This window comes from Metopolophium dirhodum, chromosome 5 (genome assembly GCF_019925205.1).
Source record: "Metopolophium dirhodum isolate CAU chromosome 5, ASM1992520v1, whole genome shotgun sequence".
Taxonomy (NCBI): domain Eukaryota; kingdom Metazoa; phylum Arthropoda; class Insecta; order Hemiptera; family Aphididae; genus Metopolophium; species Metopolophium dirhodum.
The window spans coordinates 8458590-8476178 of record NC_083564.1 but is presented as its reverse complement, the minus strand read 5'-3'; the positions used below and the strand labels follow the sequence as shown (position 1 = coordinate 8476178).

The 17589-nt window shown below is 32.7% G+C and overlaps 1 protein-coding gene across 3 annotated transcripts in view; it reads left to right on the top strand.

The window, feature by feature from the left end:
• LOC132945868 (cAMP-dependent protein kinase type I regulatory subunit) overlaps window positions 1-16686 on the top strand; it is an 81282-nt gene extending 64596 nt beyond the window's left edge. For all 3 annotated transcript variants that reach the window (XM_061015661.1, XM_061015663.1, XM_061015662.1), the window contains 3 exons: window positions 6428-6631; window positions 10788-10875; window positions 15733-16686. In XM_061015661.1, coding sequence (XP_060871644.1) covers window positions 6428-6631; window positions 10788-10875; window positions 15733-15817 — 377 coding nt within the window. In that variant the 3' untranslated portion in view covers window positions 15818-16686. The remainder of the gene's footprint in view (window positions 1-6427; window positions 6632-10787; window positions 10876-15732) is intronic.
• The last annotated feature ends 903 nt before the right edge of the window (window positions 16687-17589 follow it).

Here is a 17589-nt window from a genome sequence, read left to right as displayed (position 1 = left end):
TGTAATATTAAATATATTTTAGTTTTTTTTTTTTTTTTGACGAAATTATTTAAAACGCGTAGGTAGTCGCCAATAGGATAGTAAAATAAGTTTTATAAATATGTACCTATCATACTTATTTTTTTACGTAATGAAGTGATAATTACAAGAGTTAATACTCTTAAAATGTACTCTCAAAATATATATAAATAAATAAATAAATATATTTATACAAACTTTCATTTTAGGATACATTTTGGAATGAAATGAGTAATTTACTTTACAATACTTATGTGTTACTTATTTTAGTCAACATTTTCGTATATTTTAGTGCCTTACTATGCCTTGGAAAAATTGAGTTAAAAAGTTAAGTTACATAACGAGCTACTTTTTCAAGTACTTTTCTAACTTAGGTACCTAGTTAAATTTTTGTCCATGATAGCAGTTAGGTACTTATTCCTAAATACATTTTATAGTCACGTTAAGTTAATTTTTTTTCTAATATTATAATCCATTTATAAACCATTTTACAAGTTAAATAAATAAATGTAACATTTAGTTTTAGAATTAACTTACATTTTTCTCTATTGACTTAACGTGTTAAAAATGAGTTGAAATTTCTAACATTGTTATTAATCGTTTAGATTTATCGTTATATGTATATAGAACAGGAAATTTGGTAAAAAAAATAATAGCTAATAAAATATTTATATAATAATAATGATAGAATTTTTATATGGTATTGTGACACATATGTTTATCAATTTGTTATTCTATATAATTAAAAATAAAAAAATATAAAATAGGTACTTATTTTAGGCACCAATTCAATAATATTATAACGCGATAAATTTTTTTTATTTGAACAAAATATCTGCATTGTCTTATATGTACTATACTTTACGAAATATAGTATTATTTTTATCAAAACAAGAAGTTGAAAGATTTTTTTGAACGAATATAGCTATATATATGCATGTAAAAGTTAACCATTGTATACACTGTGTACTTTACAGTTTTTTTCAACTCAGATTTTTGCTTTCTACATTGCAAATACTAATTTTGTTTGTTCACGTACTGTAAACATTGTAGATATTTTTAACACGTCTTATATAATTTAAAGGGTTTTAAAAAAAATTGAATTTGCATAAACAGAATAAATACATATTTTACTTGTTTCACAATCATACTCAATAAACACATTAATGAACCTCCCTGTAAAAATAAAATAATCAAAATGAAAATACTAATAATATAAACACAAATATTTGACGTATTTATTTATATAAAATCTCACCTAAGGATCATTTAAAAGGTTTCCGTTAATGATATTATTAAATTGATGAATTAAATTAAATATAATAATTTTTCTAGTTTTCAGTTTCTTAAGTTATAATTTATTAGGAATTACACATTTTTTATAAAGACCAAAAATAAATATTACAAAATAGAAATTCAATTTTAAATGAAAAAAAAAAACCTTTGAAAAAATTCTTGCCAAGTATAAATACATAATAAAATTGAACACATATTTTATTTTGATTTAAGTATAAAAAGTAAGTAAAAATGTATGTTTTATTTATTTTTTTTGAACGATTTATATTTAAAAAATATTATCAATTTAATATAATTTATACAGGTTGTAAAAAAAAAACAAAATGCTTTCCAATATGTTATTATTGTACCATTTTAAATTTTTTGAAAATTCAATAACTGTAAGAAAATAAAAACTAAATAATATCTGCCAAAATGATTAAATTTAATATAACTTACTTATGCAGCTTGACCGAACAAATAAATGCCTGGCGACAATATGCCATAAAAGTTGATGATTTTTTGAAATGCCAACGGCCAACGATAAAAATGAAAATGATACTGCCAAAGGCCGTTGTAGTATTTTTTTCATTCTAAATGTCAAGATTATTATTACATGGCTAGTTAAAACCTTGATCCAGATTTTTTCGCGTTGTATTGATTAATGTAAATTGTACATTTAACCCTCATTAATGACGGGGGAAATTTAGCTTTCGTTTGCACAGCAGCAAAGTGAGGGTGGATAGTGTATAATTAAAGCGTATCATCCCCCCCCCCCCCGACCGCTCTACGTTTAAGAAATAGATTCATTCATCTTTGTTAAGGGCTAATGGTCACGGCGACGAATAAAAAGAAAGAAAAACCATAATTATAAGGGTTTACCCTTGGAAAATAAAAATTAAGAACGGATCCATCGCGCGGTCTTTTGGATATTGTTTTTGTTCGTGGGAGGCAAAAACAACAAAACCTGGTGTATACAATGGAAATAATTATTTTAACGCCGTAGAACAACATGGTTTCGTTTGCACATTATCGTTTTTTTAGAAAACACCTTATATGATTAATTATTATAATGTTATATGATGATGAAAAATTGTAAAAACCTTTAGATGTACATGAAAGAAAATCCTGAACACGCATGCGTCGTGTACCGTACAACACACTATAACGTAAAATTATTATTATTATTATTACGAACACGTTGGTTAGAACTTGTTATCAACAATTAGGTTTTATAAATTATTTTTAAAAAATAACGTAGGTTTTTTACGCTAACCTACCCATACTACTTACTTGTCTTTCACACTTGCACGACTTTGTATATTAAAGGCAATACGCCTTGCTTACACAAAGATAAGGTTGATTAATCGTTTTTGCATATTATTTGATGCTTAAATTTAATATTAAATTACCTTATTAATAACACAACACCTATAATGGATAGTTTTCTTTTATGTATCAGATATTAAGATATTTATAATGTATAACACTATATAATATTATATTTTAAAGCAAGCATCATTAAAACTTTGGTAATCAATGTCATTTCATCACCAACACTATATATACTGCATAATTAATTCGTTGATATTATTTGAATAATTGTATTATGTTATAAGTGTGTTGTATAATAATATGCTCTCACACAATACACGCATTACGTGTGAAATACTATATGAGTGGTTTTAAAAATTAAAATTTTGTTTTTTATTCGTACTACTTATATATCTAATCGGTACCGTGATACAGTATTATTTGACGGTGAAAGTTATACGAAATAATAATAAATAATAAATAACAAAAAATAATAATTTAGTATTCTTTTCTTCTATGCTATTAATATGGGTAGTAATTACTTGCGTTTTTTTAAAATAAAAAAATACATTATATCGCTTTCATACTTTTTTCGAGTTTTTTTTAAGTATGTGCACCGAATCGCTTCGATATTAAAAATTATACACAAATCGGGTTCGGAAATCCGTGAAAGATCTTTGAGGGAAAATTCAAAATAATATACAATTATCATAAATAAATCTAGTTTATAATAATTAATGGTTGTTAATGCTCCGTTGTGTGAGACAAGACCCACGGTATTGATTTATATAGCACAATAATAACGTCAATTATTACGGTTTTCTATGTTATACCATGGTATAATATTGCAATCACATACACCAATAATAATAATATAGTTCAATTTTAGGTCAATTTGCGTTCATATACGTATTTAGTTTTTGTTATATTTTGTAAACTCCACCTAAGTGACCGTACTTGTTGAAAATGTTCCAAATTTCGAAATCAAAATCAACAAATCCACTGCATATAACGCACCCTCAAACAAACACTTATTTATCATTTGATACATATCTCGATGTTGGTATCTATCGTATCGAATTGCGACCAATTGATGAACTGTTTACTGCAGTGGACGAGTCTACTTATTACGTTTTGTTTTTTATTATTATTATTGCAAATAACAGATATTTCTTCATTAATTTTTAATTTTAATTAAATATTCATACGAATTGGGTATTCCGGGTCTTTACGCTTTTAAAATGTGTTTAAATGCAAAATATTTTTAAATACAAGTAATAACGAAATGCCTACAAGCTTAAACTTTTACCGCTACATATATATAATATATAATTATAATTATATTTCTCATTTATTTTTATGAAACTAATTTTAATTGAAAAATTGTCTATTGTTCGGCGATAATTACTTCTCGATTTTGATTTTATTCCAAATGAATTTCCTGAATATTAATTTTTCGAACGAGCATGAAAAAAAATGTGTCAAGAGAACAACAATTTGTATTCGCCGTTTCGTTCATTGGCATTTATAAAAATGTACGATAATATACATACACAACGGAAAAGCGAGAAAAATATATTAAACTTTCGGTTGTATGTAAAAACTATAAACCCGAGAGTTATATTAACTTTAGCCTGGTGTTTTCTGCGGGGAAAACAAAATAAGGGATGTTAAGTCTAGCTAGTCTTATACGGGTCCCGAACGTGATCTTTATTTCTAAATACATTTGTTGTAACGTAGGTGGATTTGTCTGAACGAAATTAAACCACGAACAGAACTGCTACTGTAGGATAGGTAACGAATTCTCGGGAATTGTTAATAAGATATATTTTTAGTGTTGTCTGAGTTTCGCGCGTGAGAAAATTTGTTGAATAGCGTTAATATAATAATAATAATAATAATAATAACATATTTGCGTTAACGCGTAGACGAATAATCGAATTGTATGTTTTCTAATACAATACTTAGATACTAAATTGTCGCCAAACCCGTAAATGAAAATTATGACTTCAAAGCCGTTGCCGGCGATGAGTCTGCATGCTGCAATTTGTAAATAATTTCCGTGGAATCAAATACGGTTGGAAACCGTCAAGTACCTACATAAAATATTATATTATACACAGTATATTATATTATACCCGGTATATTATATTATACCCGGTATATCATAATTTACTGCACACAAACGTTATTGGTTTGTACTTTCTTGCTCATCTCCCCCAAAAATCACTCCTTTGTGTAGTCATATTTCGTTGTACCATATTATACAAGTGTCAGCAAACGCTGATATTTACCAACGGTATGATTATTACTACTATCGTTTGATTGAACTCTGTTCATCCGAAAGCTCACTTAATGCGAAATGCCTGCACGATATGGGCTGGGTGTAGATCGTTGATAAATATCAACCCGATGGGACGGGGCGCTTTGAAAACATATTAAATGTCGTTCGGCTGTTTCTGTACCTACTTTATTAAAACCATTAATTACCATTCGATTAATAATACGTCCGACCTATTTATTATATATATATATTTCTGTTACGGGTGCGATCGATGATTGACACATTTAGACCAGAAAAAACTCTTCAAACTTCAATAGTGAGTGGTTTTGAGAAAAAAAATTGTTCTAGTTTGTAATTTCTAATAAAAATTCCAAATACTTTTCAAGATATATGGGAAAAACTAAAAAAAAATTACGGAAAAACAGAATTAATATTGACTGTCGATTTTGTTTTGTTTTTTTATTGTTACCTATCCAAAAATACGTAACTGTAAAGACTTGATATTTTCACCAGATATTTATACTAGTATTTTCTAGACACGATATAATTTTAAAATTATTTTCTTTCATTTCAATTTTTTATATTTTATAGACATTTCCAATTTCCATTTGTGTAGAATAATAATAATGACATTTTGTTTTCAAGTCAAAAAGCTTAAACAATTCAATACATAATAGTTCTTCATAAGCTGTTCTTACAGAAATTAAAAAGTATTGAAAATACACTTGGCCACGGTTTTGTAAATAAACATTAGAAGTTCTAATTTTGACGAAATTGGATAACTACCTAGGTATTCAAACGTAAAATTACGATTTCTCCTCAATCAATTTTTGTTCTGTTGTTGTAATTTAAAATATATTATTCGTAGAAATTTTAAATTTTCATAAAATATTAATTTTACCGTTTTCTGTATATATACATAATGGATTTTTCAAAATATTTTAATTAATTTTAATCTATTACTGTACTACGGATCTATTTACACCCGCGCGTTCTACTGTACGTCGCGCGTCGTGATAGGCCTACCTATCAGTAAATGACAGTGATATATGATATTGGCAATGTGTTTGCCAAAAAAAAGTTCAACCCTACTGAATTACTAGGTAATAAAAAATTCTGGTGTTTCCCATTTTGCTCGTTGGATTCAAATTTAACACATCCATTACAGTGACCTATTCAGTGGCGACGTATACCTACACCCGAAACCATTTACTATATAGCTAAACAACTTACCAAGTTTTTTTTTTAATTGCATCGTAATAAAATTATTTTTGTGTATTTAAAATGTTGTTTAATCTTCTAATTTGTTCTAATGCATGTCATATTTTAATGGTTGAGGTAATAATAGGAATCACTGTTATTTTTCATTGATCTTATGGGTTACTAAAAAAATTATTTGGTTTTTGTTTATTTGTCTTCAAATAAGTAATGTATCTGTCAATTTATCACAGTATGCGGGTTGTCTACTTTGTATTATTAGGTTTTATCTTTGCCATCTATCTTACAACAGCATTTTGCGTGTGTGTGTGTTCGCAGAGAGTCTAGACAAATGGGAGAGACTGACCGTGGCCGATGCGCTGGAACCCGTGTCGTTCGACGACGGCGAAACGATTGTCAGACAAGGCGAACAAGGAGACGATTTTTACATAATCGTCGAAGGAACGGCGCTCGTCCTACAGCAGCGGGTCGAAGGAGAGACTCTGATCGAAGTCGGCAGACTCGCGCCGTCCGACTATTTTGGTATGTATATTTTATGTATACGCGCACACACACACATACACACACACATACATAATATATATTATATATAAATAAATATATATATATTTATATATACGTACACAATTTAAATATAAAGATGTATATGCGACGATAACGCACTCGAGTTAACGAGACCGCCGACGGTTGCGTTTCGCGGGAAGTAAAGCTCGAACTACGATGGAGGGTGTAGGAATAAAATTATCGACTCCGCTCTAGTCCTTCCTCTAGACCCACCCTCGTCTTCGCACAACGCCTCTTACCCTCCCGCCCACGCCTCTTGCCCGCCCGTCCACCCGACCACCCACCCGGATATAACGTGCCGGGACGGATATGTGCATATACGCGGGCCGCTCCGTGCAGTGTACGTACGTGTTCGTACATGCGAAAGTGGCGTGCAAAAGTCGTGTGATAATAATAAGTCAATCGTTACCCCCGTGGCTCCATGTCGCGTGCCGTCCATCAATTATTATTATAATTTATATCATCACACCGGTGTCGTCGATACAGTCGTGCACGAGATGTACCGGTACGCATATTCCCACGGCGGACCGTAGAGTACGATAACAGTTACGATATTATAATAATATGTACTGTCGTCCGTCCGTCATGTCATATTATATTATAATGCATACGTTTTTGTATATGTATAATTTATGTCTATCTGTCTTAATTACTGGTAGAATATTTAGAATTTTTCCGACGGGGGCGAGAAAAAAGTGTCACCTGCAGGCTGTCATCGACGAAAAACCATTTTTCCTAAGTCCGCAATAAACCTGTTAAGCCTGTTCACTTTATATATATATATAATTTATGGGTGATGACACTGACCCAAGTCTTCTATTGTTTGACATTATATTACTCCATCGATTGTAATATCTTCCTTTTGCACGTCTCGGTGGCATTATAATGCGCCAATCCTAAAATAGTTTCGTCGTAGTATTATTAGTCCAACAGAAATCAAGAACCTTTGACATTATTTTTTTTTTTTTTACACAAATGCTGAATGATACAATAAAAATATTAATCCGCGGCCAATACACCCTCTGTCACATAGTTATTCAACAGACTCGATCATTCCCGTTTTATGCTGAATTTAATCATTCCAAATATTGACATTTTTAATTGTATTTATTATTTAAATATCATATTATATAAGTATATATTTTCACATACTTACATTATAATTTATAATATGTATGCCATTTAAAGTATTTCCTGCGATGACATTGACATATTTATTGCAAATGAGATCTACCTTATTTTTTTTGTAAGTTGTTAAGCAGATGATTAAATCGAAAATCAAATGTGTAGTTTCTAAATTAGTAAATTTCGTACCGAGGATATATAACAGTCCACACGATGGTTTGTCTTATGATGTGGGTTAGATAACGATAATTCGAAAATTATAGAAAGTCAAATTAATAATTTATCATTTTATATTTTTTTATTATTCAGGTTTAGTAAGTAGGTATTATACAAAATATTACATATATTTTATATTTGACCAAATTTCGATTTAGATGTATCAAATTTTTCAAAAAAATCATTTGCTAAACAATTTACAGAAAAACAAAATGGTGGTCCACGTTTGAAAAATTAAGTTTTTATCGCTATATACATGCCGCTCCTTGAATAGTATAAAAGATAATATATATTTTCCCAGGGGTGCCATTTCAGTTTTAAAATAGAGCTGCCAAATTTTTTACCAGGCCACATTTTTCTACCACCAGGCCACAGTTATAACGATGAAAATTGAAATGTAGCGATGTATGAGTTATTTCTATAACCTTAGGTACTATTAGGCATAAAAAATAATTAATATTTTAAGTGGTAACACCGATAACTACATAATATCATTATTCATATTAATATACATTTTCTTTCTATATCTTTAATATCCAAGTGTCTCTATGTACATCCCTTTATTTATCTTATATTAATTATTTCAATTAATTAAATTTAACTGATACATCGGGCAACGGCGCCTCATGAAATTAAGGCAGGCCAATATGATGTGTCGAAAAATAGTGCCGCCAATGTATACCCTGCGATACCCCAAATGGCACCCCTGTATTTGCCTACAGTCAGCAATACATTATAGAAGGAAAAGCAGTAATATTAACGGATAAAAGTGTGCATGAGACTATAATATGAGAGGGCGAGTAACTGTTTGTATTAGTATATCAGTGCGCGCCCGCCTGTAACTATACGACGAAATGTCGTCGGCCGCGCTCGTTGTCACTGTCAGCTACAGACCGGTATACCGGACACGCTTCGGTACACAGGACCCGGTATAATGCCGAGCGATGTCACCTTTGGGTCGCACGATCTATCACTGGCGTGCGCATCGATACGCGTGTTGATTATCTCGTCACAGTGGTAGATGAGTTATAATATTATTTATTTATAACTTAAATTATATAAACGTACGTACGGCGATAAGTTCGATATGATAGTAACACGTAACTATGTTCGTCGTCGGCGGATCCGATTTTAAACTATATCGTAGCTGCCACACCGGAGGAATATACCACCGAGTCTTATCGTCTCGGCTTCTCCTAGCCCGTGCTGCAGTGTGCACCGCATATCATAGGTATTGCCTGTATAGCGACGATGGAGTCCATACACTGCTGGTATCCGCCTTCCCGAAATTGTCCACGGTTTGGGGGAGAAGCGATGAAATCGTCCGGAAAACCGTGTGCCGATTGCCGATCGTCGTTCGCGCCTGCAATTGAAACTCGGCTGCGGTGAAAAATTACGCTCGTTACGTATATAATATGATCGCTCGCCGCGGTTCCTATTATAACTGTTTGTCGACGGGGCTCCAATAATACGACGCGTCTAATGCTATCAATTTGTATTTACTTGCCGACCGATCGTCGTATATAACAATATTTTGTCCCGCTTCGGAGACTCGCACATCGATTTTGTCCGAATGTACACGTCGCGCCCCGTAAAAATAGCGTCGGCGGATCAAATTTGAAATTCTCGTCGCACCGGAAGTATATCGGGGCTTTCCGTCCGTCTGCGCGGGCCCATTATTCGGTGCAGCGTGTACGGCCGTGTGTCGCGCGTAACGATGGAGTCCGTGATGATCGCCGCCGGCCCGAAATTTTCAGCGGTTTTTCGGGGAAACGCGACGAAATCGTCCGGAAAACCGTTTGCCGTGCCTGGAGTTGAACTCCGAACCGAGGCTGCGATGAAAAATTACGCTCGTTACGAATATATTATCGCTCGCCGCTTATCCTATACACATAGGTTACACCTACACGGAGATGCCGGTGGGGGGGCTCCAGCAACATCCGCTTCGGTATGCGCGACGCGTCTAATGCTATCAATTTGTATTTACTTGCCGACCGATCGTCGTATATAACAATATTTTCTCCTGCTCCGGAGACTCGCACATCGATTTTTTCCGAGTGTACATGTCCTGTAAGAGTAACGTCGTCGATCTGTCGCGGCGGGTCCATTTCGGAATTCTCGTCACAACGGAATAGTATTTCGTCCGCGTGCAGCTGATGATCGCCGCCCGCCCGAAATTGTCCACGGTTTCTGGGGGGGGAAACGCGACGAAATCGTCCGGAAAACCGAGTGCCGTGCCTGCAATTGAACAGCGGCTGCGATGAAAAATTACGCTCGTTACGAATATTATCGCTCGCCGCGTCTCCTATATATTATGCGTTATTACACACCTATACGTATATAGATGCCGGCGGGACTCCTGCAACATCCGCCGCCGCCGGTATGCACGACGCGTCTAATGCGATCAATTTGTTTACTTCCCGACCGACCGTCGTGTGTGTAATGTGTATATTATAATATGTATTATTGTCCACCGCGGAGACTCGCATCGATTTTGCAGTTCAAACGTACATGTCGCGCACCGTAAGAGTATAGTGCCATCGATCTGGCGCGGCGCACGCACTGCATCATATAGACGGTATAATATAGAGTGACGGCAAAACACAAAACATTATTCGTGTCGTTGCGATCGCAGTGACCTCGTGTACTGTCGCCGCCGTCAACGCGGCCGGGCTAATTGATCGCGTCTCACTATATAGTAATCGCAATATTATTCCGAACATTGTGTTACAGGTATAGTAATCGCAATATTATTCCGAACATTGTGTTACAGGTGAAATCGCGCTGTTACTGGACCGTCCGCGAGCAGCGACCGTCGTCGCCAATGGACCGCTGAAGTGCGTGAAACTCGATCGGGCCAGGTAATGTATAGAAACAATTACTATAATACTATATTATATTATTTATCATTTTATCGGCGGCTCCGGTGAAATCCATTATTTCCGTGCACCGGACATCTGGCGCCGGCCGTTATAAACGCCCCCGTGCGTGTATTGTACGTAATGCGCCGCAGACCTCTCTAAAAGCTTAAAAGTCTGCCTGAACATCGACCCCCGGGAGATACGATATTAAGTAGCATTCGGGTTCCATTGTGCGTCTGAGGTATAATATTTTATGGACCATATAATTACAATAGGACTCGAAATGTTTCGGTTTCTTATATAGTATATTATATTATATCGTACACAATATAGGTACCTAAATATTATACTCAATATACGTGGGACTTTAACTCTATATTATATTCCGAAGGAAATTATTTTGCACACAACTGTTATAATATACATTTAACGTTTTAATGACCGATTTTAAGACAAAGATTTTGAGTCTTAAATATTTGAAGATGAAAACTTTTTTAAGCCTAATGTAAATTCAAATAAGACAATTTCAAAAAAAAAGTACTCAACTCTGTATCGTTTTAGAATTAACTATGGGTACGTCATAATATAGTAAGACAAATAGATTTCGGTCTTATCACTTTTTCTATTGTTTCTTCACCCAACGCTAAAGAATCAAATTTTTGGGTCAGTTGGCCTTTTACAAACATGTTAATATTATTATTTTTGTTTTGCGTATACATATTTGTGTCGTTTTAATTTCCTTGTATTATTATATGCTTTTGTAGATTTCCAACATGTTTTCACATAAATAATTACATTTTTCGTGCATCGTGCACAGTTATAGTATTCGTTGAGTTCGCTTACCTATAAACTTCTACTGCGAAGATAAATTAATACAATTTACAAAAACCATAATATGTACACTTTTCTTCGAATTATATTTTGCTAAAAGCTTTTTACTCCAAAGTAGAACATAATCTTGTCTCCGAGAATTATTTACGTTTTCTTCAATTGTGAACATTTCTTTAAAGTTCAGTTCAAGGATATTAACCGTATACAAAACGATTTGTATTCCATCCCCTTGAAATATATATTATTTTGTTCGAAAGTTACTATAACCCATTGCGTATTTATATATTAAGTAAAAGCGTAGTATAGATTTGGTTTTTCTATTGTAATTATAAACTTTATATTAAACAGTATAGGTACTTCCCAATATACGTATAATATTCTATGTACACGCTTGGAGAAAATTTGACAAAATAAAACTGTGTGCCTTTTAGTTTCTTCGAATGTATGCAGTTGAAATTGTTTTTAAGCCGGTGTCTTGCGTATACTGTCCGAAACGATGAAATGATGACTTTTGGATTACTTTTTAGTTAGGTACTGTTATCTCCCATATAGTTTTATTCGAATCACTGGTACCATTAACCAAATTACTCGTAGAAAACTATATTATAATATCCCCGTTAATATTAAATCGTACGTCGTGCAATTAAATGGTAATACCGTAATCAAAATCGTGCGTACCTTAGTCCTTGTCGCACAAAAAGTGTGTGCCAGGGGTCGAATTAATGTACAGGGATGTTTTCCCGGGACGACCCGGCGCGCGGTTCGATAATACTCGTTGAAAAATTGTAGAAAAAAACCTCGTGGGGATAAAAATTTAAATGTGATCTGTGGTAGGATCTCGCGATACCCTTTTCCCGGGACATCGCATAGCATAATATAATATTAATATTTAACGCCAACAGCGGGCTGGTATACCTGGTATTTTATGTGATATACCATGGATTTAAAACTATATATTTTATGCTGATTGCATTACCACATTTCTAATATTAAATTTTACTTTTAAACGAGTTTGAAACCTTGAGTTTAATTTCATATTTATTCGTCATACTCGGACGACTTTTTAACTTCAAAGTAAAAGTTTCGCTATGTGCTGCCTTGTAGTGTGTAGGTGTATTGCACTTAAAGTATGGAAAACTTTTTTAGTAAATTACTTTTAGCGGCCGCATATGCTGTCAATTAATATACCATCTACAGATTTATTATTTTTGCATTTGTCTTTAATGTTTTAATATAAATTCGTGATAATAATGAAATTTATCTTTAATGTTTTAATGCAAATTCGTGATAATAATGACATTTATATGCGAAACAATGTCTACATAACTTGTAGGTAGTTATATTGTATATTATACACAGCGCGTATACTAGTGTAACCAATCGGAATATGTAGATATTCATAAAATGTTCATTGAAAAATGTTCATTCATACAAATTTTGTCATCGGATAGTACCTTCATACAGTCAACCACTCACTACTATAAATTATATGGAAATGATTTGTATTTATATGCAGTGTAAAAAATATTTGCAATGCGCTCTTAAGGTCATAAAATTGATTTCTGTTATACTTCAAACATTTTGTCTTCACAGTTGTTTAAATTGCTTTTATTAAAATTTAAATGGGGACATTTCAATAATTTGTACGCTTCAAACATCTACCATTTTCTCTTATGATTTTTGCCTTTTTCAATTTTAAATTTAAAACCAATTTCTGATTGAAAGTATGACGAACGGTGTTGTAAATATACGTGAATATTATAATAATATTATTTTATATATTCATTTTGGCAAATCCAAACATCTTTAAAGATTAAAAAGTGTTATGAACAATTTGTTGTTAGTTTTTGAAAATATTTTTCCTTTCGGTTTAAATCTGGATTATATAGAATGAACTTTGTAGCACCTACCTACTAAAAATATTTATTTTCTTTAAGTACCATTATAATATTTTTTACTTTAATGTCTTTGATTTTAGTTAACTATTTTTGCTTTGAACTCATTTACGTTATGTATATGCTAACTCTTTCAAATAATAATAAAGTACCTACCCATATTTCGAAAATTACAAATGGCAAATCCTCGTATAAAGGTTGATAATACATTTTGCATAGGAGTATACTTTACTTAGACGATTTAATCCGCTACTGGTTTTCCATCTAAATAAAGTATTTAAACATCTGCGCCCTTAATTGTGCGTACCTATGTGTTTCATAGGTACTGCACAACATGACCTACATTCTCTAGTGCACTTCACTACCAGTGATTTTTGTGTATTAAATAGTAATTTATTAAATATTAAGGAATTTACCTTATCTATGATGCACACGGAATGTTTATTTTATTTTCTCGTTACTTTACCTACCGAGTACTGGCAAGTAAAATCTTCAAACGACCTGACATCCGCAAAAACACGGAAGTGAGTTCATTAATCAAAAGTATTCTTCCGAGTATAAAATTATACGATGTGTACCGAGAACGCGGAAAGCAACGCGGCAAAATGTTGACGTTCTTCAAAAAATGTTTCGGAATCTATTTTACTGAAACTATGCAAAACGATTTATAATATTCAAGTTTTGCGTGTAAAGAGAATACCATGTTCAAACATGTATCCACACACTAAACGAGAGTTTAAAAATTCTGTGTATGAACTGATTTTTTTTTATTTTATGACAGGCATGCGGAAACTTTATCATATTATTATTATGTGAGAAATAGTTAAAAAAAAATAACCAAATAAGCATAAAAATATTACGATAATATCACGTCTGTATAAATATAAAGTATTTATTTAATCTATATTTTACTCTTGCGTAGTGGGAATTATTCGTTGTAGGTACTTTTCAGTTTTTCCAATAATTATTTGTATTGCACTTTGTTTTTTTTTTCCAACCCGTTGGTGAACTCGCGTTGAGTGTTATACAGTCGAGTTTTAACAATATTCGAATTTCGAGGGGAATACAAATAAATACTACTCGAAAATGTTTCGAGTTGCGAAGGTTTTCGAGTTGTCGAGACAGTTCGAGTTATCGCAACTCGAATGTATATACAATTTTCAATCTTCACACCATATTATTGTTATTTGATATAAATCCTACCCATTATAACCACCTAAGTGCTCGATACTGTGTCATGAAAATATAACGGTGACCCTAAACAAATAGACATCGAGCTGGAAAAGACAAGCCAGACGAATCTTTGAGATATTATATGACAAACATCGGTGTATCGAATTTCGCTCGTGATAATAATGGTCAACAAAAAAAAATTTGCCCTCTAATCGATCAATCACGATAAAGGGCTTTTCCTGAAAAAAATAACCACACTACGTTTTTTTCGTATTTCCATTAGAACGCATCGATTTTACTGACTTGTTTTTTTTATTAAAAAATACTCGCTATTTTATTCAAATTTCGACAGTTGTATAATGAAAAACAATACCTACCTTTAACACCTATTACATTCAATTTCGCTATTATTTAAATGATAAAATAAAAAAACATTGTTCCCCTTTATTTCTCGGTATTGTGAGCAACGAAAAACGAAACACTAATTGAGTGATATAAACAGTAAGAGTGGAAAATGCAAGAGAAACAGAATAGGGCTTGACGTCATAATATGCTGTACCTATGCAAGAATATAATCTCATGCAGACGAACAATTCCGTTAAAATGACAAATGTTATGTTATATTATGTTAAATTTATGGTTTATTGTCGTGAGAAACGACGAAAATCAGACGATAAAAAGGAAGAGAAACTCGGCCCCCAAAGAAGTGCGTATTCAAGGTGAAAAATGTAATATTATATTATCATAAAAAGACGTGTTATTATTTATTGTATTTTATCACCTTCGTTATTATTATAATCTATATTATGGTGGACGCGGAATTGTCACAAAATACGTACAGTAATATTATGTTAAATGTTTTAACATGTTTCTGTGTTTTTTTTTCAACCGTTTACACGTATTCGTCCGTATTATTTTACTTCCTTGAAATTCATGTTTTTTTTTTTTTTCATTTCAGGTTTGAAAGAGTGTTGGGCCCATGTGCTGACATATTAAAGAGGAACATAACACAATACAACAGCTTCGTATCCTTGTCCGTATAGGATTTATACACATATACAACGAACAATAAATATATTATTTGTTTTCATTTTAAAAACTATTATCGGTTATCATTTTGTTATTATGAATTTTCGTTGCAGTGTTGTATACTATTAGGCAATTATAATTAAATCAAATTTCGTAATTATAATTTAATTTTTTTTTTTTTTGTTAACGCGCTATTATTATTATTATTATTATGTGGATAAAAATTGTAAAAAAAAAAAAAATTGATACTTACAATATCAATAATATAAATGATTGTTACGAGTCATTTTAAAACTAACATTTACGAAACGTTGTCAGTCAGAAACGATATAGTAAGTCATTTGTAGTTCTGTTTGTTTTTCGTTTTCTTCCCTATAATGTTTAACTTCCTAGTTGATCGGCTCAACTGACTTAAAACTAAAAGATTATAATATTATATCCTGTTCGTAATATAATGTCTAATTATTATATTAGTATATACTATACGCTACTACTCCATAATATTATTACTACTGCGTTTTCTTCACTACCATAGTCAACGGTCGGTTAAAGGGTTAACAGTTTTACATTATTCAATATTTATATATATTTTTTGTATTCAATGACGCTGTTGACGTTTTGCATTTAAATATATTATTATGTTGTATACAACAAAAGTTAATCGACTACGTAACGTATTGTACCACTTAGTTTAGTGACGAGTTTAATATTGTATTATTTGTGTAATATGTTTAAGTTTTATTTTTTTTTTCCCCCGTTTTATGAAACCGGACGCGTACCGATAACTTAATTGTTTCGAAAAGTAATATTATGTATTTTATACACCTGTATAAGTCAAGCACTTTGAAGAGTCGATTAAAAAAAAAAAAAAAAAGGCAAGAAAGATTTGTTTCCGACCGCCACGGCGGATTGTTTTTTTATTATCGTTATTATTTTATTATTTATTTACCTTTTGGCCGGAACGCGTGTGAGAACGTTCGTCATAAAACGTGTGTTTGTTTACACGTACAAAAACAAGAAATGTGCAAAGACCCAAATCAAGGACGAGACGCGGTGCTCGGGGGGTCGGACGCTGTCAAACAAACGCCCGTCTATATAGAAATATAAAATATTATACATAAACAACTACTGTATAGTGCGGTGTCTTCCCAAAATCTCCACAGACGTTCCTATGCGAATAGAGCTGGTAATCAAACACGCGTTTTCCTCCCTTGGAAAACACTATACGACGACGACGACGACACGTGGAGGGTCTGGAGGGTCGTGATGAATTCCGATACGTCTGGTGAGACTTACGACGCATATCATATAATACCGACGAGGTAGCGGCGAATCGAAAAATACTGAGAGACGTGAGGCATTTTAAACATGATACCGCGGTAACGAATCATAACGGCTCACGCGCGATTCGCGTAATCTCACGTCTACCTGATGAACGTCGTCGTCGATTGTGGTGTTTGAGATACAATGAAAAAATAACAATAACAATAATATATATTCTTTTTGATTTCCGATTCGAAGCAATTTAGAGATTCATCGAAAATTATTGTATTTCCACCCGCGGTAGGCAAAAAAAAAAAAAAAATACGATCAAAAGTGTATGTTTGGCTAATAGGTAGTTATTATACGACGTTACAGGCGAACAAGACCGCCACCGTCGCCGCGATCACGAAAGGCAACACGTGACTATGGAAAACGGCGTAGGTATACTGCCAGGATTCGTTATGGTATACGACACGGCCTGATTTATAGAAATAGAAGAGGTCCTGTTTGCTAGCCTAACCTT